Source organism: Salvelinus sp. IW2-2015, unplaced genomic scaffold (genome assembly GCF_002910315.2).
Source record: "Salvelinus sp. IW2-2015 unplaced genomic scaffold, ASM291031v2 Un_scaffold2035, whole genome shotgun sequence".
Taxonomy (NCBI): domain Eukaryota; kingdom Metazoa; phylum Chordata; class Actinopteri; order Salmoniformes; family Salmonidae; genus Salvelinus; species Salvelinus sp. IW2-2015.
This window is the reverse complement of record NW_019943381.1, coordinates 124706-148680: the sequence shown is the minus strand read 5'-3', so window position 1 is coordinate 148680 and position 23975 is coordinate 124706. Positions and strand designations below refer to the sequence as shown.

The 23975-nt window shown below is 43.4% G+C and overlaps 1 protein-coding gene across 1 annotated transcript; it reads left to right on the top strand.

Moving 5' to 3' along the window:
- The first annotated feature begins 6843 nt into the window (after window positions 1–6843).
- Window positions 6844–19548, top strand: LOC112072773 (transmembrane 9 superfamily member 4-like). Its single transcript, XM_024140159.2, is given in 19 exon segments — window positions 6844–6921; window positions 8734–8847; window positions 9169–9268; window positions 9467–9623; window positions 9792–9927; window positions 10647–10770; window positions 11079–11197; window positions 11532–11714; window positions 11946–12078; window positions 12261–12342; window positions 12647–12722; window positions 12835–12918; window positions 13100–13275; window positions 17292–17355; window positions 18785–18904; window positions 19108–19197; window positions 19306–19324; window positions 19327–19430; window positions 19432–19548. Coding segments are annotated over 19 exon segments (1941 nt in total). The 5' UTR covers window positions 6844–6885; the 3' UTR covers window positions 19456–19548.
- Window positions 19549–23975: the final 4427 nt, after the last annotated feature.

Below are 23975 nucleotides of genomic sequence, written 5' to 3'. Positions count from 1 at the left end.
ACCAAGGCCCACCTCTTTCACGGGGCCATGCCACCTCGTTGACGGGGCCATGCCCACAAGCTCTTTGATTTCTTCCTCTCCCTTGCTGTCTATCTGCTCAATGTTGAAAGAAATTGCAAGTGATCACACACATCCTTTTATATGGTGACCCATTGTTGTTACAACTGAAATCCATTAGCAATAAGGATCAGTTACTATGTAGGGTTACACTTTACAAACATATTTTTTTTCTGTAGTTCTCAAAATCCATATATAGTAGGCAAACCAGTTTAAAATCTATAGGTTAAGCAAAAAGCTAAGTGATTAACCATTAAGCGCATTTGGATTAAATGATGGTCAATTGTATTAAACAAATGAGAAAAGAGTCATGAAATGTATGGTGAGCATTGCAATGTGAAAGGCAATTACTTAATATGGAAGGTATTTCTAGATGAAACACTGTTTAGGTTTGGTGAAAAAGTTACTGTGTGGTTTTGTGTGTTGTACTTAGTAAATTAGAAAATGTGCTTAAAGTTTGGGAAAAAACTGCCTTTTGATGACCTGCTTTGAGTTTTGTACTAAGAGTTGTGAAAGTTTACCACATACTTGTGAAAATTAGTACTAAAGCGTATATATAAATCTTTGGTCACAGCGCATCAGTCCTCACTGACCAGTTTGGCTTTAACACACACACACCGTTGCACAGGTTGTGTGTGTGTGTTAGACTGTAACTATATATAAGAGAAAGGTAACTAATAATTTGCCCCATGATGATAAATCAGTGTGCCATGCATACCAATATGTGTCTCAGTTGGCTACTTGATTTAAATGTAGCTCAGTTGGTAGAGCGAGGTGCTTGCAAATCCAGGGTAGTGGGTTCGATCCCAAGTATGAATAGGGCCCAAGCCCACCTCTTTCACGGGGCCCATGCCCACCTCGTTGACGGGGCCCATGCCCACAAGCTCTTTGATTTCTTCCTCTCCCTTGCTGTCTATCTGCTCAATGTTGAAAGAAATTGCAAGTGATCACACACATCCTTTTATATGGTGACCCATTGTTGTTACAACTGAAATCCATTAGCAATAAGGATCAGTTACTATGTAGGGTTACACTTTACAAACATATTTTCTTTCTGTAGTTCTCAAAATCCATATATAGTAGGCAAACCAGTTTAAAATCTATAGGTTAAGCAAAAAGCTAAGTGATTAACCATTAAGCGCATTTGGATTAAATGATGGTCAATTGTATTTAAACAAATGAGAAGAGAGTCATGAAATGTATTGTGAGCATTGCAATGTGAAAGGCAATTACTTAATATGGAAGGTATTTCTAGATGAAACACTGTTTAGGTTTGGTGAAAAAGTTACTGTGTGGTTTTGTGTGTTGTACTTAGTAAATTAGAAAATGTGCTTAAAGTTTGGGAAAAAACTGCCTTTTGATGACCTGCTTTGAGTTTTGTACTAAGAGTTGTGAAAGTTTACCACATACTTGTGAAAATTAGTACTAAAGCGTATATATAAATCTTTGGTCACAGCGCATCAGTCCTCACTGACCAGTTTGGCTTTACACACACACACACCGTTGCACAGGTTGTGTGTGTGTGTTAGACTGTAACTGTATATAAAGAGAAAAGGTAACTAATAATTTGCCCCATGATGATAAATCAGTGTGCCATGCATACCAATATGTGTCTCAGTTGGCTACTTGATTTAAATGTAGCTCAGTTGGTAGAGCGAGGTGCTTGCAAATCCAGGGTAGTGGGTTCGATTCCCAAGTATGAAAAAAATCATAATATGAACTTGTATGCAATCACTACTGTAAGTTGCTCTGGGTAAGTGTTTACTAAATGACTAAAATGTTAAAACACAGACCTCCAGATCTACTATATTTTAACWGGGGACATTCCTCCAAAAATAACTTTTGAGTGGATTGGACAAGTAATTCTGTGAAACATTTAAGATTCATTCTCACCTTTTCACTTCTCTTTCTCCCATGCTGGGTTTTCAAGAGCTAGAAAGCCTACGTCCGCCCTGCCCTGGCACAGCTTGGCACGTAGGCACAGTGGTACCAGTTTCCAGCTTGGCAGAGCCAGGAGGCTGATGGCCCTGTGTTTTACCCACTGGAAGAGCGAGCTGGACTGGGCTTGAAACAGACAGGAGGTCCTGGAGCAGAGATGTACTCTACCTACATATACATATTACCTCAATTACCTCGATTAACCTGTGCCCCCACAGATTGATTCCATACCGGTACCCCCTGTATATAGCCTCGCTACTGTTATTTTATTGTTGCTCTTTAATTATTTTGAATTTTAACTTCAGTTTATTTTAGTAAATACTTTCTTAACCTATTTTTGCATCTGTTGGTTAAGGGCTTTGTAAGTAAGCATTTCACTGTGAGGTGCTACACCTGTTGTTCGGAGCATGTGACAAAAAAAATGTGAATAGATATTTTGAGGGATTTGAGACTGAACCAGACACTTAAACTCACCGCTGTCACCATGAACCACTGGAGAACGGCCCCTAGAGGGCGCATAGCGCTCAAACACCTCAACAGAGGGACAATAATGGCAGGTGCAGCATCCCTTCCCATTACACACAGTTCCCCCTAGCCTAGACACAATCCTAAAGTTTTATTAACCCTTTGGCCCAAATAAGTCGCAGAAAAAAACAGATTAGATGATTATCGTTCTATAATTTATTTCAATGATTGTAATTCTATTTCTATGGAGGAAAAAATACTTAGCCACACCAAGCCTCCTAGTTTCCAGTACTACCATACTTATCCAAATCTTTCAGTTCTACACGACTGCACACTGCACATTTGTGGCCTGCTGGAGGTCATTTTGCAGGGCTCTGGCAGTGCACCTCCTTGCACAAAGGCGGAGGTAGCGGTCCTGCTGCTGGGTTGTTGCCCTCCCTACGGCTCCCTCCACATCTCCGTATGTACTGGCCTGTCTCCTGGTAGCGCCTCCATGCTCTGGACACTACGCTGACAGACACTGCAAACTTTTTGCCACAGCTCGCATTGATGTGCCATCCTGGATGAGCTGCACTACCTGAGCCACTTGTGTGGGTTGTAGACTCCGTCTCATGCTACCACTAGAGTGAAAGCACCGCCAGCATTCAAAAGTGACCAAAACATCAGCCAGGAAGCATAGGAACTGAGAAGTGGTCTGTGGTCACCACCTGCAGAACCATTCTTTTTTGGGGTGTCTTACTAATTGCCTATAATTTCCACCTTTTGTCTATTCCATTGCACCAACAGCACAACAGCATGTGAAATTTATTGTCAATCAGTGTTGCTTCCTAAGTGGACAGTTTGATTTCACAGAAGTGTGATTGACTTGGAGTTACATTGTGTTGTTTAAGTGTTCCCTTTATTTTTTTGAGCAGTGTATAATTCTCTAACACAATGAACAGAGGGGCTGTTTTTAGGAAAAAATAGTATGGACTTCTCCATTGGGATGTCTATGGGAATTGTCTTTCTGGGCTCGGCGTCAGTTAAACTGTAGTATCGCCAGCAGTGTAGCCAACTAATTTTCAGGGGAAGATGCTAGCGGCAGGTCTATTTGTTGCTAAAAGTTGCTAAATGACGTTGTCATTGCGTGATGACGCCATTATGTAATAACGTAAAACTGCGTCGTTACGTAAAATACACAATAACGTTACTCAAATTGACTGGCCATCTCGGCGAAAAATATGATTTGACATTTGTTAGTTTAGATTTGTTTGTTTATTATCACATATTTCTATTTGTAAAAGWAATTTAAACACAACACATTTTATATGATCAGATATTTTTATTTTTAAACACAACACATTGAATTTTTGAACAATTACACATTATTGAACAATTACATTTTATTTATTTTCTTTTTAACTAGTAAACCTACACATTCTGAACAATTATAGTTTTAAGCAGTGTATTGGTAGTTAACATGCTACCTAACTGATCAACAATTATAGGTACAAGCTAATAACAAGGTACTGTATATGCTATCTTATTGAACAAGCAACTTAACTCAAATAATGATGTATATGCTAGGCATCTCTCTCCAGCTCTCTGCAGGTTGTTGTGCTGCTTGGCTGGATAGCTGCTTACTGGTATCCTCCAGATATTGCCACTGTTCTCGCTCACACTGCCACCATCAGCTGTGTGTCTCCACCAGTTCCGGAAAGTCCACTCCTTGCATACGTACTGTAAATATGATGAATCATAGATTGGCATGGAAATCCTCTTCATCTTCACTGTCCAACTGCATTGTCACGGAGCTGGAACCAGCAGTAGAGGATGGAGTGGCCTTAAAGCTGTATGCTGCTGTGGTGCCAAACTGCTGCAGAACTTCACTTGGTAGTTCATGCTGGTAACAGGTATCACCAGCCAGCTTCCGTCCATACCACACCAGGAGTATGGAGTTGAGAGTGTGCAGTGACATTCTATTTCTTAACTTTGACTTGACCACCCTCATTTGGCTGAATAGCCGTTCAACCTCCACATTTGAGTGTGGCAAGGAGAGGGCAGCGAGTGCAGCTTTGCACAGTTCTTCAAATGGATTTGACCCGGAAGAGTCCGTGTAGTTATTGACTCCACTCCAAAACTCAACTGTATTTCCAGTTGAGTCGCACCTAAACAGATGGATGATTCTCCATTGGRAAACAATTTGATTATTTGTTTGGGGCTAGTACCCCAGTAGCTCAGCTACTTTAATAATTTCAGTGGTGCCTTTATTGTGCTTTAGCGTTTCCTTAAAACTGAACAAGGCCGTGTTTCGCAAGGCTTCAAGGTTGTCTGGGAGCCTTGCTTGCAGCTCCTTGCTTAAAGCAACAACGTAGTTGATGCACCGTCTTCGATTGTCCTTTTGTCCTCTGGCTCAAGACTGAGTTGGTACAACGTGCTCTCGAAAAGGTACCCAAGGTATGGTGATGGACTGAGATGTCTATCAATGGCATCCTTCAGGACATCCATTTTTGCCATAGGGTTGACTACTCTGCTGCAAATCGATGTTAAGAGGTCTACCAGATTGTCCAAAAGCTAGACAGGATCTGTTTGCTCCTCCCTCAAATGACTTCACTGCAACTTGTACGTCGGACAGGATTAATTACAAGAATGTCAGGTAGACATAGTTGGTCTTGTCCATGTGCATGGCGTGGAGCACATCCGCTATGTAGCAATGCTCCCTGGCCTTGGTCACCTCAAAGTGGAGTTTCAGTTCTTCCCACTGGCTCAATATACGAGTTACCGCAGGCTCAATCGATAGCCAACGTGTGGCACACACTTTGGTGATCTGCATGGGTTTCTGGCCACAATTAAWGGTGGCATACACTGCTTTGTACACCTCATGCTATTTTGGAGAAATTCAAAAACCAGTTGTAGGTTTCCCTGATTAAGTACTCCACACTCCTAGGGATGGTTTCTTTGGATGCTGCACAGACAGCCAATTGTAAAGAATGGCACACATCACGGATGAGTACCAAATTGGGCAATGCACATTCTTCCTTTAAAATCTTGTGCACCCTGTTGTGCACCCTAGTCATCATGGACGCATTATCAGTGCCAATAGCCTGAAGATTTTATTTTTTAAAGTTCTCAAGAAACTCAACTACCGCCTTTGCTATTGATCTGGCATCGCCCTCCTCCAATTCAACCAGCCCGAGAAATGTGGACACAAAGGTTCTTTTTTTAGCACTGAAATACCAAATCACCACACCCAGGTATTTCGAGACACTGACATCAGTGGACTCATCCAGAAGGAGACTGAACTTCTCATCCCCCACATCTGATGTTACCCTTTGGAGAAAATAAGGAGCCAGTACTCCCCTAATCATTTCTGTGCACTTGGAAGTTTGTTGCTGCCTTTGGGGATGCTGCCTTTGGGGATGATTGTCAGGCATTCTTGCTGCCACAGAATCTGAAAAGGCAGCATCCCTAAAGGCAGCCAATGCTCCGCAATGGCCATTCTGCGCTTTTGTGTAACAGTATAGCTTCCGTCCCTCTCCTCGCCCCAACCTGGGCTTGATCCAGGGACCCTCTGCACACATCGACAACAGCCACCCTCGAAGCATCGTTACCCATCGGKCCACAAAAGCCACGGCCCTTGCAGAGCAAGGGGAACAACTACTTCAGGTCTCAAGCGCGAGTGACGTCACCGATTGAAACGCTATTAGCGCGCACCACCGCTAACTAGCTATCCATTTCACATCGGTTACATTTGCAGTTATSCACTTTCTTAACCAACTGTGGTAATGTAGACTGCGTTGCGGGGTTGTACGGTTTTGATTTATTTATATGCTTTGCTGTAGCACAATGTTTTTTGATGTCATACATTTTTGCAAGCATATCTGATTTGCAGTATGCACTGTATGCCCGACAATCATCCCCAATTACTGGCTTCAGCCACCCATTAAATTCAGGTACAGACTCCCACTCTTTTCTGTACTTCTGGCTGTACAATTTTGATTGAGACAWSKTGATTGATGTTGTAAGCTCTGTTCAAGATCAAACATTCGTGACCAACTATATTCATTGGGTTTTGCTCGTCGAACCCGTACTACTGCAGTCAGCCAACAATGATTTGAAATTGCTGCTGGCTGAGCGCCTGCTGCCGACGTCACTCACAATGCACTTTTGCAGCCAGCCACGTGTGTTGTGACTGAGTGCGTGACAGAGAAAATCGTTTTGTGTCATTTAGAGGGAAAATGCGTGCATTTTAGCGTTTGAGTCACTTTCAAAAGTTGATAAAAAATCAAAATACATTTTTTAAAGTTGCTAAATTTGTTGCTAGGTGCTGTTTGAAAAAAAGTTGCTAAATCTAGCAACAAAATTGCTAAATTGGCATCACTGATTCGCCAGTCTCCTCTGTATGACGACCGGGGCGAACGGATACTAGTTCCTTTCACGTCACGAATGACACGTGTATTCAAGATGGCGGCCGCGGCGATGGTAAGTGGGAAGGAATACAATTTTGTTCTTCAAACATCTGTCTGTTTTCACTGTCTACCTTCAACTATAAGCATATTGTTGTGTTATTCTTTATATCCGAGTTTACTTTATGAAATGAAATTAAGTTATGATTTAATGGTATTTAAATGTGGTGTCTTTCTACATTGTTGGTTTGTCAATGGTGCAGAAGTGCTAGTAACGTAGTAGGCTAGTGTTGACGACGCTAACCAGCTAACTTGTCAAATGTGTTTTCAAGTGTAAATCCACAATACAATAATGTTCCTTAGTTCTTACTGTGTATGTTGATCAGAAAGGAAATGTATTACGGTTGACAGTTAACAGTAATACTTGACTTCGTAGCTCTTGGCTTTGGCGTAGCTGGGCTGTTATCTGTCTAGCCAACAACATACTACAGAAATGTAAGGTTAGCTAGCTAACTTGGCTAGTTAATTAGTCTGAATCATAATCTAACATTAGCTACACATACGCTTTCTAAACGTTGTAGCAACTGGGAATGCAAAGCAGGTCGTTTTCATGTGGTAGTTGGCTAGTTCGAGCACCAGAGCCAGTTTAGCTAGCTAACGTTACATGGTTAATGCTAACTATGCCATGGTTCGCTAGGTAGAATGTGGCTGGCAACTAGCTAGTTATGTATTTCCGCGTTGATAGGTGTAACGCTATTCTATTATAGTAGCCAAAGACGAGCTCCTTGATGAGTATCAATGTGGTGTATTTAGTTGACATTCCCATCAAAACAATTAACTAATAATGTCACCTAGCTATTTAGCTAACGTTAGCTAGTTAACGTTAGCTATTGTGAGTGTGGAGATTTTTTACTCATTCTTATACAGAGAGGTAGCTAACTAACACCTGTAGCCGGCTAACAAATTAATCATTTCAAGCGAGATTAATACTATAACTTCGGCTACATTGGGTTGTTTGGTTTTGTTATTGTTTTTATCAACACGTATATTTTCAATGTTTAGACGTTTCACTGCTATCACAGAATGTTCATGCTCGTCCCCCACCCACCCCCATAACAAATGCAGAATAGTTATGGTCTGATTAGAGTCATGGATACGGTGGTTTTACAAGCACTCAGACAGGAAAGGAAAATCCAGCTTGACTGGTGTGACATTTAGTTTTAGTAAGAGGCCTATGTTTGCCTGCAAAATCTTGAGCTCTCTCAATCTGAGTGAAAGGGATTTATATAGCCTACACCCATGTCACTTTCCGTTACTACTCCCTGTTGCTAATATTTAGGATTTATTGCACATGGCTGGTTTGCCGGACACAGATTGAGCCTCCTGGATGAAAAGCACCTTCAATGCAATTTCCCATCTGTACATTTTTTGTTGTCCAGTACTAGGTTTAACCTGGATCTGGGAACCCTGGTTAAGGTGACCTCCCACTCCAGCTGTAAAATTGTTTTGTTCTAATAATTGTCATGCAGTGTTATTGTAACACCCTTAAGCATACACTAAATAATCCACAAGATCATGTTGAGATATTAAGGCGTTTCTATACCATCAGTGGCCTGTGTAGGCCTACGGTCTAGCCACTGTAACTGGTTAGATGCGCCATACTGTAGGTCCATGCCAAGTACAGTGTCAAGGTTTTGTGTAAGTGATTGAGTCATCTTGGATTGTGCTTGGTACTGTGCACCAATAAACCTAGAACATTTTAATCTGATCACCATCTCAGGTTGAAAAATGTGTCTCACCTTACATGGCCCGATTGTGTCTCCGCTCTCCATTGATTACCCACTTTGGAAATTGAGTATGTGGCAAGTAGTCCGTTTGTGTKTTGCAGGCGACGTGGTTGGCCCTTCTGCTGTTGTCCATGTTGCCTGGAGGAGTACAGGCCTTTTACGTGCCTGGAGTTGCTCCAATGAACTTCCACCAGAACAGTGCTGTAGAGATTAAGGTAAACTAAGCAGAAACGTGTCCTACTCCTAGCCTTTTTATCTTTAATCAGCATAATACTCTTATTGTTTTTTTGGCTGTGTTTGTTTCTGCTTTGGCTTTTTATGGATTTACTAAATTGGCGTTGTTTGGTTTTCTAAGTATAATGTATGTTATCATAACCTAATTTTGATACATAGACAAAAGCCTGTTTAGCGCAAAGGCTTACCAAGGCAGGCTGAGGTGGAAGCTAGTACTGGTTGTGTAGCCTATTTGCATGCAGTTGGCAGGTCAGGCAGTCAGTCACTCAAATGAATGTGCATATTGATCCCCCCCCCCCCAGGCCGTGAAGTTGACCAGCTCCCGGACTCAGCTTCCCTATGAATACTACTCCCTGCCCTTCTGTCTGCCTGATAAAGTGGTCTACAAAGCAGAGAACCTGGGTAAGTAAGCATCTCTCTCTGCTCTCCACTCATGCAGATGTGTTGTCTTGTGTCGCTGTTTGGAAGGTTTACTGTTTGCTTGTGTACTGTGTTTATTTGCTGATGATTTGTCTTTGTATGTGATTTATAATAATCTGTTGCACCTCAAGGCCCTCACCAAGAAGTCCTACTGACATGTGTTATCCTGTGTGTGTGCAGGGGAGGTGTTACGCGGGGACCGTATTGTCAACACCCTGTACTCGGTACTCATGACCCAGGACAGGAAGTGTRAGGTGGTTTGTGCCAAGATGAAACTCAACGTACAGCAGAGTAAGCTGGTGGCTGAGCGAATTCAGGAGGAGTACTATGTTCACCTGTGAGTTCCCTTTCCTCATTACTCTTTATCACCTTTTTTAAGAAACAGTCAGCATGCCTGTGAATCATCTACCATTGGATCCAATACAATCAGGCAGCGCATTTGTCAGGTAACTGTGTAAAATGCTGCTGTATGGTCCATGTTAATCCTGTCTCTAAACTCCCACAGCATTGCGGACAACCTCCCAGTGGCTACGCGGCTGGAGTTCAACCCCAACATAGAGGCAGGGGCTGAGGACAAGGAGGTGGTGAAGGATGTTCAGTTTGAACAYGGCTACAGGTTGGGCTTCACTGACAACAACAAGGTACTGAACCTCTTTACAAGGGGATAACTAAAGGATGGAGAGAGAGCATGGACACATCTGAATGAGATTAGGGGAGTGGAACGCTGAATCCTTCTATTTGACCCCCTACACTTTTCAGGTGTAAAGAAGTGGATAAAGACAGCAGGGTTTTTTCTAGATATAAAATTCGTTTTTCTAGAACAGATCTTGTTGGGCTGGGGATCTTAACATTTTTCAGCTTGAGGCCCAAATGACAACTTGACCGTCCACCCGAGACCCAACTCGTCCTTCAACGACCCAAATTCATAAAAAAATCTGTGTGATTTATAGATAACTCACAATCCTCTCACATGCCCAGGGCCTACTTTGGGTCCCAAGTCAAACCATAGTTTAAGAAATCCTGCTTTAGGGTGTTTTGTATTCTGTTCTCTCTCTGCTATAGTTCTACCTACACAACCACCTGTCCTACAGTATGTTGTGTCTCTGCTATAGTTCTACCTACACAACCACCTGTCCTACAGTCCTACAGATTGTGGCTCTGCTATAGTTCTACCTACACCAACCACCTGTCCTACAGTTATGTTGTCTCTGCTATAGTCTACCTACACAACCACCTGTCCTACAGTATGTGTTTCTCTGCTATAGTTCTACCTACACAACACCGTCCTACAGTATGTTGTGTCTGCTATAGTTCTACCTACACAACACCTGTCCTTACATAGTGTGTTTCTCTGCTATAGTTCTACCTACACAACCACCTGTCCTTCATCATCTACTACCACAAGGAGAAGCTGGAGGAGGGGGAAGAGCACAACTACAGAGTTGTACGTTTTGAGGTGGTTCCCCAGAGTGTCAAGGTGGAGGGTAAGTTACAGTGTCCTTTCTGCGGTACGAACGGGTTATTTGAGCCCAATAAACACAGTGACAAGCATTCAAAAATACAGGAGTGGAGGTTGCTGAGGGGAGGACGGCTCATAAYAAGGTCTGGAACGGCGCGAATGGCTTCAAACACATGGAAACCATGTTGATATCGTTCCACCTATTCCGCTCCAGTTATTACCACGTGCCCCTCCTCCCCAATTAAGGTGACACCAACCTCCTGTGAAATACAGTGTGTGTTTCTATCCTTCCCCTTCTATATGTCAATTCTCTCTGTATGGATCCCTCTGCAGACCTAAAGGTGGCTGATAAGGGGGCATGTACCCTGCCCGAGGCCACTAACTCAGCTCCTCAGGAGATTGACCCCTCCAAGGACAACGACGTTCTCTTCACCTACTCTGTCCGCTGGGAGGTAAGAGGCACAAGCCCTTCTCTTTATGTTCCATCTTTAGGTTTTTAGCAACAGCAAAGATTTTAGATTTTCCTTTGTAAAATGTGAAACGGTGTGATGCACTTTAAATAGAATGTGACTTGACTTAGCTGGCTACATTGTTGTTAATGGACCTCTTCACTGAGGAATGCGGTTATTTGTTTTTGTTAAATATATCTTTCTTCATTTGCTAAGCTCCTTGATTGTGTAATTGCTTGTCTTGTAATGCAAGGTTCTCTAGATAAAGAGCCCGTGGTCTCATTMGGACTCCCCTTCCTAAAGAAATAGAAATGGACCCCGTTTGTCTGCCCTGTAGGAGAGCCAGGTGAAGTGGGCATCTCGCTGGGACACCTACCTGACCATGAGTGACGTGCAGATCCACTGGTTCTCCATCGTCAACTCCGTGGTGGTGGTCTTCTTCCTCTCTGGGATCCTCAGTATGATCATCATCAGGACCCTGAGGAAGGACATCGCCAACTACAACAGAGAGGATGACATAGTAAGAGACCCCACTCACTCTGCTAAATATGACATGGCTTTGGCATTTGACATCACTTTGTGTCTGTAGCTGCAGAGAGAGAGAGAGACTCAGTTAAATAAGTGTGAGACTGCGGAGATTTCAAAATGCGACATGTTGTGTTCACCCTCCTGAAGAAAAGTATTTGCTTCTTCAWGTTGTGTGAATGAATGTGGGTAGTGTCTGTAAAATACCAATGTCTGTCTTCGTTAGGAGGACACCATGGAGGAGTCAGGCTGGAAGAATGTCCATGGKGACGTGTTCAGACCTCCACAGTATCCCATGATCCTCAGCTCTCTGCTGGGCTCAGGCATACAGCTCTTCTGCATGATCCTCATCGTTATCTGTGAGTGGGCTGTAAACAGGACTCCTAAAACCTCTTCAAAAGTACTCGATCTACCAACTGGCATTTTCATCAAGGACATGTATTGTCTGGATATGGGCCATCCATCACAACTGGAGATGAAAGCGTGGTAGTGTGTGTCTCTGTGACATGGGGCTGAAGCTGCTGTGTTATCTGTCCTGTAGTCGTGGCCATGTTGGGGATGCTGTCTCCTTCCAGTAGAGGGGCGCTGATGACCACTTCCTGCTTCCTGTTTATGTTCATGGGGTAAGACACGAGAGAGACGCCCTCCTTATTTCTCTTGCTCTATCCCAAATGGACCCCTAAACACTTGTGGACATTTTGATAAGTATAAGCAGTAATGGGGGAACTTCCACCTAGCTTGTCAGAGGGTGTGGTGGAGCAAGCGATTTTATATATTGCTTACACCTATCAAATCCTCTCAGATATCCACACAGAAATGGGGTGTAGTATAGGGCTTCGGGGTCCATTTGGGWTTGGGCCTCTGGCTGTGGTCTGTCTGCTGTCTATACGCTGTGGGAGAGCCATCCGTATGACTTTTCTCTTCCAGTGTGTTCGGTGGATACTTTGCTGGCAGACTCTATCGCACGCTGAAAGGCCATCGGTGGAAGAAGGGAGCCTTCTGTGTGAGTACTACAAATGGACACTATCAATGGCTAATGCTGTATGTTTAAGCAAACTTAGTGTCCTGTTGCCTACTGTTCATGTGGGACTGTTTCTCCTCCGCTCTGCCTACAGACGGCCACTCTGTACCCCGCCGTGGTCTTCTGCATCTGCTTCGTTCTCAACTGTTTCATCTGGGGAGAGCACTCGTCTGGAGCCGTGAGCTAGCTAGTCTCCTACATACAGGCCCACTGTTTAACATCAACACTTTCACTATATATAGGGTCACTGTTAAACATCAACACATTAACTCACCGCCATAACTAGGACAGGTGTAGGTGTCTACCTCAGCATAGTCTTGTGTTGACATCAATCACACCGTCTCCCCCTCCCTCCTCAGGTCCCCTTCACCACCATGCTGGCTCTACTCTGCATGTGGTTCGGTATCTCCATGCCGCTGGTCTACTTGGGCTACTACTTTGGCTTCCGCAAGCAGCCGTACGATAACCCCGTCCGCACCAATCAGATCCCTCGCCAGGTGCCTGAGCAGCGCTGGTACATGAACAAGTTTGTGGGGTGAGTGTCCTTGTCAAGCCTGCCTACTGCTATGTTCTACAGCAGTGGTTCCTAAACTTTTTATAGTCCCGTACCCCTTCACACATTCAACCTCCAGCTGTACTCCCTCTAGCACCAGGGTCAGCGCACTCTCAAATGTTGTTTTTTGTCATCATTGTAAGCCTGCCACACACACACACACACTATACGATACATTTATTAAACATAAGAATGAATGTGAGTTTTTGTCACAACCCGGCTCATGGGAAGTGACAAAGAGCTCTTATAGGACCAGGGCACAAATAATAATATAATAATAATCAATAATTTTGCACTTTATTTAACCATCTTACATATAAAACCTTTTGTTCATCAAAAATGTTGAATAACTCACCACAGGTTAATGAGAAGGGTGTGCTTKAAAGGATGCACATAACTCTGCAATGTTGGGTTGTATTGGAGAGAGTCTCAGTCTTAAATMATTTTCCACACACAGTCTGTGCCTGTATTTAGTKTTCATGCTAGTGAGKGMCGAGAATCCACTCCCACATAGGTACGTGGTTGCAAAGGGCATCAGTGTCTTAACAGCTTGATTTGCCAAGGCAGGATACTGAGCGCAGCCCAATCCAGAAATCTGGCAGTGGCTTCTGATTAAATAACATTTTCACAGAACCGCTTGTTGGAATTTCAATGAGGCTCTCTTGTTCAGATATCGGTAAGTGGACTGGAGGCAGGGCATGAAAGGGTTATATAACGAATCCAGTTGTTTGTCTTCGGTTTCAGGAAAGTACCTGCGTAATTGCGCACCCAGCTCACTCAGGTGCTTCGCTATATCACATTTGACATTGTCCGTAAGCTTGAGTTCATTTGCACACAAAAAAACATATGGAAAGACCTGTATGTTGTCCTTGTTAATGCAGACAGAGAAGAGCTCCAACTTCTTAATCATAGCCTCAATTTTGTCCCGCACGTTGAATATAAACTCAGCAAAAAAAAGAAACATCCCTTTTTCAGGACCCTGTCTTTCAAAGATAATTTGTAAAAATCCAAATAACTTCACAGATGTTCATTGTAAAGGGTTTAAACACTGGTTCCCATGCATAAACAATTAATGAACATGCACCTGTGGAACGGTTGTTAAGACACTAACAGCTTACAGACAGTATTTATTATTTATTTTTACCTTTATTTAACTAGGCAAGTCCGTTAAGAACAAATTCTTATTTTCAATATAGGCCTAGGAACAGTGAGTTAACTGCCTTGTCCAGGGGCAGAACGACATAATTTTTACCTTTTCAGCTCGGGGATTTGATCTAGCAACCTTTCGGTTACTAGTCCAATGCTCTAACCACTAGGCTACCTGCCGCCACGGTAGGCAATTTAAGGTCACAGTTATGAAAACYTAGGACACTAWAGAGGTCTTTCTACTGACTCTGAAAAACACCAAAAGAAAGATGCCCAGGGTCCCTGCTCATCTGTGTGAACATGTCTTAGGCATGCTGCAAGGAGGCATGAGGACTGCAGATGTAGCCAGGGCAGTAAATTGCAATGTCCGTACTGTACTGTGAGACGCCTAAGACGGCGCTACAGGGAGACATCGTCCTCGCAGTGGCAGACCACGTGTAACAACACCTGCACAGGATCGGTACATCCGAACATCACACCTGCGGGACAGGTACAGGATGGCAACAACAACTACCCGAGTTACACCAGGAAGGCATAATCCCTCCATCAGTGCTCAGACTGTCCGCAATAAGCTGAGAGAGGCTGGACTGAGGGCTTGCAGGCCTGTTGTAAGGCAGGTCCTCACCAGACATCATCGACAACAACGTTGCCTATGGGCACAAACCCACCGTTGCTGGACCAGACGGGACTGGCAAAAAAATCACTGACGCATCGGTTTTGTCTCACCGGGATGATGTCGGATTCGCGTTTATCGTTCGACGGAATGAGCGTTACACCGAGCCTGTTAACTCTGGAGCGGGATCGATTTGGAGGTGGAGGGTCCGTCATGGCCTGGGGCGGTGTGTCACAGCATCATTGGACTGAGCTTGTTGTCATTGCAGGCAATCTCAACACTTGCGTTACAGGAAGACATCCTCTTCCCTCATGTGGTACCCTTCCTGCAGCTCATCCTGACATGACCCTTCCAGCATGACAATGCCACCAGCCATACTGCTCGTTCTGTGCTTGATTTCCTGCAAGACAGGATGTCAGTGTTCTGCCATGGCCAGCGAAGAGCCCGGATCTCAATCCCATTGAGCACGTCGTGGACCTGTTGGATCGGAGGGTGAGGGCTAGGGCCATTCCCCCCAGAAATGTCCGGGAACTTGCAGGTGCCTTGGTGTGTAAGCAGTGGTAAATCTCACAGCAAGAACTGGCAAATCTGGTGCAGTCCACGAGGAGGAGATGCACCTGCAGTACTTTATGCAGCTGGTGGCCACACCAGATACTGACTGTTTACTTTTGATTTTGATTCTGACCCCTCCCCCCCCCTTTGTTCAGGGACAACATTATTCTTATGTCAGTCACATGTCTGTGGAACTTGTTCAGTTTTCCGTTTTTGAATCTTACGTTCATATAAATATTTACACATGTTAAGTTTGCTGACAATAAATGCAGTTGACAATGAGGACGTTTCTTTTTTTGCTGAGTTTAGTTGCGGAGAGTCCTGTAATCCTAGATTATGATCATTCAGGCGAGAAAAAACATCACCCAGATTGGCCAGTCATGTGAGAAACTTGTCATCATGCAAGCGGTCAGTAAAGAACTTTAAGCTCGTCTCTCAATTAAAAAAAATAAAATATGTGTCAATACTTTGCCCTTGATAACTAGCGCACTCTCTATGTTGTAAAAGTGTTACAGGATCGCTGCCCAATCATTGCATATGTGCAGAAAATACACGAGAGTTCAGGGTCTTGCTTTAACAAAGTTAACCATTTTCACTGTAGTGTCCAAAACATCTTTCAGGCTGTCAGGCATTCCTTTGGCAGCAAGAGCCTCTCGGTGGATGCTGCAGTGTACCCAAGTAGCGTCGGGAGGAACTGCTTGCTCGCTCGTTACCACTCCACTATGTCTCTGTCATGACGTTTGCGCCATCAGTACAGATACCAACACATCTTGACCAAAGTCCATTTGATATCACCAAAGCTGTCCAATACTTAAAAAAAAAATCCTCATGTTGTCCTGGTTTCCAGTGGTTTGCAGAAGTGGATGCTTCCTTAATTGACCCCCCCATAAACGTAACGGGGAACAGATACAGGAGCTGTGCCAGGCCTGCCACGTCTGACTCATCCAGCTGTAACGCATAGAATTCACTGGCTTGTATGCGAAGCAGTAATTGTTTCAAAACATCTCCTGCCATGTCACTGATGCGTCATGAAACAGTGTTGTTTGAAGTCATTGTCTGTATAGTTTTTTGGGGGGGGCCTTTTCCCCCAGCGTTGTCCCAGCCATATCCACGGCAGCAGGAAGAATTAAGTCCTCCACAATAGTATGGGGTATGCCTGTCCTAGCCACTCAGTAGCTCACCATATAAGRTGCTTCTAGCCACTGCTTATTAATGGTGTCTGTTGCTTTTATACATGTCTTACTACTCAAAAGTCTTTATTTTCTCTCAAACTCTGTGGCTTATTTGTCATGTTTCTAAATGTCTGTGAAAGAGTGAAGGTTTCCCACAAGAGAGAGAAGGTTAATGTGATTGGATGTTAATTATTTGACTAGGCTACCTGTATATGACATTGTGTTATTTCGCTGAACACTAGATGGTTTAATTTTATTTTTGACAGTGAAACAAAGCTACTCAGGCGAGGAAAAAACTTCGCCCAAATGTATAGCCCCGTTGGAAAATATAAATGGACTSTTTGAAAATGTGAAGAAAAATAGTTGTATTTTGTTAATGTGAATCCCATTTTTATTTGGCATACCCCCGTTTGGAAATACCTGCTGGGGAGCAAAACGTTTCCTCATATCCAGTCACACAACTGGTCATTAAATCACTGTTAATCCTAATGCAGTGTCATTTCCTCTTTCCAAAGCATCCTGATGGCTGGGATTCTACCGTTTGGTGCCATGTTCATTGAGCTCTTCTTCATCTTCAGTGTGAGTAGAAGTCCTTTCCTATAGCCTGTTCTATTCTAGCCTGTTGAACTAGGAGTGTAGAGGGGAACAGGAGGAACTGTCGTAGGTGAAGTCGATCAAAAATGGATCTTGTTTRTTACAAGTTACAACAGGGAGACAGCCCAACGGACTTTACTATAAACACTTGTGATTATTCCTTTTCTTTTTCGATTATTTTTTTTCGGCCTATTTTAACAATGGAAAAAGCTTTTGTATAAATTTTATTTTACATTGTTACACGCAAGGATATACGGTGGCATTCTAAATAACTTAATAAAACAACAAACTTTAGAATGTAGTTTTTATGTACGGCACATTGAACTACCTCCGATGTCACATGGCCTTGACACATTACCCACTATCTGCTGTGGTGGCATTTTGCTTCACTCTGATTGGTCAAGAGAGTAGAGCAAAAAATATATTACTTTTTGGGCATTTCGACTAGCTGATATTATWCGAAAAGCCACAACTGTTCTGTAAACACCAAACCAAAAAAGCAGTGACAGCCAGCTGCTACAGATTCTGTTGTATTACTGGTCTCCGTTTTGACACCACATATTGTGTCTCGTCTTTTCTCGGTGTCGGMTGCTTTACGTCGTGCCTAAGAAAAGCCCTTAGCTGTGGTATATTGGCCATATACCACATCCTCTCGTGCCTTAGTGCTTAATCGAAACCTGGGATTCCTACTTTACTCGTAACATTACTGTCCTTTACTTTCATTGAGAAATATCCTCAACTTTGTCGCGCTCGTCAGAACTTCCTTAATTCGCTGGTAGGGAAGAAGTTGTGCGCTCACTATTAGTACGGGGAGACCAGGGGAAGTTGTAACATTCAGAATTTGTCTATTTTAGACCTGTTTTGGGTTAGTGATCATTTGTACAGTTGTCTCTGTCCTCAGCAGGGATTTTTATTCTTCACCATTCTGAATGTCTAAAACGGCCCAGTATTGGTCGCAGAAATGTTTTTAAAAATCTGTTCTGAGTCTAACCCATGTCTCTGCTGTACGTGTTCGGAGTCTAACCCGTGTCTCTGCTGTACGTGTTCGGAGTCTAACCCGTGTCTCTGATGTACGTTGTTCGGACAGTCCTAAACCGTGTCTCTGCTGTACGTGTTCTGACCCGTGTCCTCTGCGTACGTGTTCGAGTCTAACGTGTCTCTGCTGTACGTGTTCGGAGTCTAACCCGTGTCTTCTGCATGTACGTGTTCGGAGTCTAACCCGTGTCTCTGCTGTACGTGTTCGGAGTCTAACCCGTGTCTCTGGCTGTCACGTGTTCGAGTCTAACCCGTGTCTCTGCTGTACGTGTTCGGATCTACCCGTGTCTCTGCTGTACGTGTTCGGAGTCTAACCGTGTCTCTGCTGTACGTGGATGGTCTACGGGGTGTTGTCTGACTGTAAATCCTTTCTCTGCAGGCAATCTGGGAGAACCAGTTCTACTACTTGTTTGGTTTCCTCTTCCTGGTGTTCATCATCCTGGTGGTGTCCTGCTCCCAGATTAGTATTGTGATGGTCTACTTCCAGCTCTGTGCAGAGGTGAGGCGGGGCCCTGTTGTGTGCTGCTGTGTGTATATGGGGCATTGCATCGTGAAAGCATTGAGGGTGAACAGAAGTTCAGAGTGTGTTAAGTTCCAACCACAGTAGTTCGGTAGAACTTGATAGAGACGGGAGGTCTAGAAGTATGATTGGTGAGTTGTGACGTCACAGACACACCCACCTGTGTGGTCTGTCTCCTGCAGGACTACCGGTGGTGGTGGAGGACCTTCCTGGTATCAGGGGGCTCAGCCTTCTACGTCCTTGTTTACGCCCTTTTCTACTTTGTCAACAAGGTAACCGTCGAAGACGTTTTGAGATTTTTGAATGAGGTTGTTTACCATGCTTAGATTGGCTGGTAGCTGTCTTAACAACAAGTTGACGTTGTGTTTCTTCTCTTCCAGCTGGACATTGTGGAGTTTATTCTTCCCTGTTGTACTTTGGCTACACGGCTCTCATGGTCCTGTCCTTCTGGCTCCTTACAGGGACATCGGCTTTTAACGCAGCATACATGTTCATACGGAAGATCTAACGCTGCCGTCAAAATCGACTGAGTTTTGTTTCAGCTGTTTGTTTTTGCCACATTATTTTTTGTTTTTTTACAATTTTTATTCTTTATGTCCAACAAGCACTGGCTTGTTTGTGGACGCAAGGACGCGTGAGGTGGTGTTTGTGGAACAGTGACCGATTTCCCCCCCCCCCCCCCCCCCCATGGGCATGGAGAGATGACAGTAAGAGGCGCAGCCTGCAAACTCAACGATTCCTCCTCCCTCTGTGATTGGATGTCCAGAGACAGAGACTTCCTCTTGGAAAGTCCATGTTTTCTACTGTGTTTCACCTTGTACACACAACATGGGCCAAAGCATGTCAAATGAAACCATCTCTGTGTGTTTTACTGTCTGCTTTGGGAGCAAGCCTGGGTTCCACAGGAGGACTCAAGTGCATTGGTTCAGAATTTAACTTTATCGTTTTAAAATCAGTAATATTTTAGTCTGACTTCTTTCACATACACTCTCTATCTCTCTGTAAAGTACGTTTATTTATCTTTATTCCAGATACGTTTATGATCAGAGGATGGTTTGGAGGTCACACTTGTAACATCGCTAATAAGTATCATTATTTTTGTCAGAAAATATGCTGGGAAATGGAAATCTAACATTGGAACAGGCATGGATATTAAAATATTCAGATATTTTTACTGAAATGTGACCATTTCAGCCACAACTAAAATCATTATCTCAATTTGTCTCCCTGAAAACAATTGTCTCTCAGATTGTCTAAAATGTATCTTTAAAGCCACCGGATTTCAATGTGGAGAAGCATAAATGAATTTTCTCTTTAAATACTACTTGCATAAATTAATTTTTTTCTTTAAATACTACTTGCATGAAAGACGGTTGAAATATGAAATGTTATGGAACGAAAGTAAATTTTGATGAAAAGTAGTATTCCTCATCTTCAAATCACCTATATAATTTCTGTGCTTTAACCTAGGAGTAACAATGTGTTTAAAATGGTTGGACACATTGCATTACTAGGCAATGTAAACAGCTCCATGATCCCACTGAACTATGCATTTCTGTTTTTTAAGTATAAGACTGTTCTTTGGTTTCATAAAGGTCATGTTAAATGTTTTGAGTTTAACACAGTTTAGTGTCAGTGAGACACTGCTATTCTAACAAGTTATCTATCAGTGTCGGTTATCCCTGAGCGTCAATGTCTTCTAGGATTGTCTTAAACATGATTCTGTCATTGAGCATCTAAGTGGAATACAGTTATTTACCATCAACTTCTGGAGTACAGTTGTTTCCCAATACCCGAGCCCAAGTCCGTGCTGTGTTAAGATCAGTTTCCCAATAACACGGGCAAGTCCGTGCTGTGTAGATCAAGTTTCCCATAAAACACACACGCCAAGTCGGTGCTGTGTAAGATCAGTTTCCCATAAACCACGGGCCAAGTCCGTGCTGTGTAAGATCAGTTTCCCATAAACCACGGGCCAAGTCCGTGCTGTGTAATCAGTTCCCATAAACCACACGCCAAGTCGGTGCTGTGTAATCAGTTTCCCATAAACCACACGCCAAGTCGGTGCTGTGTAAGATCAGTTCCCATAAACCACGGGCCAAGTCCGTGCTGTGTAGATCAGTTTCCCATAAACCACGGCCAAGTCCGTGCTGTGTACGATCAGTTTCCCAATAACCACGGCCAAGTCGGTGCTGTGTAAGATCAGTTTCCCATAAACCACACGCCAAGTCCGTGCTGTGTAAGATCAGTTTCCCATAAACCACGGGCCAAGTCCGTGGTGTGTTAAGAATCGCAATTGTCGATAGGTTCAAGAAGGTACTACATGTCAACCTATTGTATTAATGGGCAGATCCTTCACTGGGTTTATTTTCTGTTACCCAGTTAGAATTTCCCACCAGTGGTTCTCGTCTTATAGATGGAGTTTCTCTGATTGTGGAGTCCGAAATGCAGAAGACCCTGTAAGCTATAACACAGGACCTACATAACTGAATGAAAGTGGGGTGAATGGGATTCATAATATTCAAGACCTTTCTATCATGGGTGTATTTTACTCCCGTTTACTTTATTCTATGGGCCAGTTCCTCAGACCCAGATTACGCCCGGTCCTGGATTAAACATAATTCTCTATGGAGAATTGCCATTGAAAGGTCATTTTTAGTCCAGGAATAGATTTAATTTAGGTCCAGGAAACTGGGTCTTTAAGTTTGAGAGCTGAGCTTTCAGGAATGCGACCTTTAGGTCAACGTTATTACCCTGCCAGTTTTTCCTTGATAAAGAGCATAGAAACCAACCATACGACAGTCTGGTGGAAGTCTTGCCCAGCAGATGGTGTTGGGATAGAGCTGCACTGGAAGAGAGAGGGATCGAACAGGTGCAGAGGGGGAATTACTCCATTCACCATGAAGTGAATCACTGAATGAATCATACTTCTCCACTCTCCCGTTCTCACTTAGTCTCTCTCATTCTCTGCCCTCTCACACATTCACCTCCACAGTCAGTATTGCATCCGTCTTTTTCTTCCCTCTGTAAAGCCTTGTTCACACTACAGGCCTTAATGCTCAAATCAGTTTTGTTTGTTGTCCGAACAGCAAGTTACAAATGACAAAATCAGATTGTCTGTTCAGACAGCAGTCATTTGCTGACATGGCTACGCTAGTTGTCACAGTAACGACATGGGTCTTTGGTGTAGTCTGATTGGTGGTGGTGCTCGTGCTTCTATCACTAAGAAGTTATGTAGCAACCTAAGGTGACGACAATGCGTCGCCATGGAAGTTTCACAGTTGCTTTGAATATTCAAAATCATAGTGAGAACACTTTTAAAGCCTCAAAGGACAAGATGATCCAACTTTCAAACTAGTTATTTTTGGTTAGTCACAGCAGTCAACTAGCTAGCTATGTAGCTGTTTAGCTTTTTAGAACATTCACTAGTTTGTTTGTAAACAAACTAGTTAGCTACCACATGGTCTTGTCAAACTGTCAACAGAGTAGCTAGCAAGCAACAAGATATGCCAAATAACAGTCTAAAAACCAATTGAGGGCAAATGAATAAGCCATGGCTGGGAAGGTGGTTTGGAATGAGGCTTGAAATATCAGATTCCATGTACTTTTTGGCTGTTCGGGGTGCAGGAAAAATAACAGATTTAATCAATTGTATTTGAGTCACTTCAAACTGCCAGTGTGAACAAGGCTTTAGTGTCAAAGTGTTCCTGAGCTGCCAGCTCTCACTGCTCTCTGATTCAGAGACTGACAGACTTCTTCACCTGGGCCCAACAAACAGATTTYAGGAGAGATTCTCTGCAGATGTACATTTGACTGACCGGAGCTGTGTATGTACGTGAATGGGTGTTGACTGTGTAAATACAACACTTTGTATTGCTGCGTTTTGCTGTAGTGGGGACTCTGACTATATAAATATCATGTCATTGTTTTAGCCAAAAGCATGATTTTTAAGAACCTGTTTCTTGTCCCCTTTTCTTTACAGAATGCCCAGTGATATAATGTATGAAACTAATAAAGTACTGATACGATGTTGGAATTTGAATGCGTCTCCTTTATGTAGGCTATTGATTTATGACAAAAAGGTTTGATCGGCAGGGATTGTGTGTAATTTTCATATAGATAAAGCCAAAGTAATACTTTCTGAAGTTCCATTGTCCTGTTCGCTCTGTTGTCAATTTGTTTTATAAATAATGAATAAAACGCAACAATTTTGACTGAGTTACAGTTCATATAAGGAAATCAGTCAATTTAAATAGCTTCATTAGGCACTAATCTATTGACTTCACATGAATGAGAATATAGATATGCTTCTGTTGGTGACAGATACGTTAAAAAAAAATAAGTAGGGGCAAGGGTCAGAAAACCAGTCGTATCTGGTGTGACCACCATTTTCCTCATGCAGCATGACTGACATGTCCCTCGCATAGGTTTGATCAGGCTGTTAATTGTTGCCTGTGGAATGTTGTCCAACTCCTCTTCAATGGCTGTGTGAAGTTACTGGATACTGGCTGGAACTGGAACAACCTCAGCAATACAAAGGAGTTGATTGTTGACTTCAGGAAGTAGAGGAGGGAACATGCTCCGATCCACGTCACAGAGGACTGCAGTAGAGAGAGTCAGTTCCTCAGCGTCCACATCACCGAGGACTGCAGTAGAGAGAGTCAGTTCCTCAGCGTCCACATCACCGAGGACTGCAGTAGAGTCAGCAGTTTTAAGTTCCTCAGCGTCCAATTCACAAAGGACTTAACATGGACTTATAACACCACCACTCTGGTCAAGAGGGCGCAACAGCGTTTCTACTTCCTAAAGGCGACTGAAGAAATTCAGTCCTCAAATACTACCGCTACAGCATCTACAGTGTCCTGACCAGTCGCATCACGGCCTGATACGGACATTGCTACATCCACGACCGCAAGGCCCTCCAGCAGGTGGTGAAGACGACCCAGTACATCACTGGGACCGTGCTACAACCCATCCAGGACATCTACTGGGACCGTGCTCCCACCCATCCAGGACATCTACTGGGACCGTGCTCCCACCCATCCAGGACATC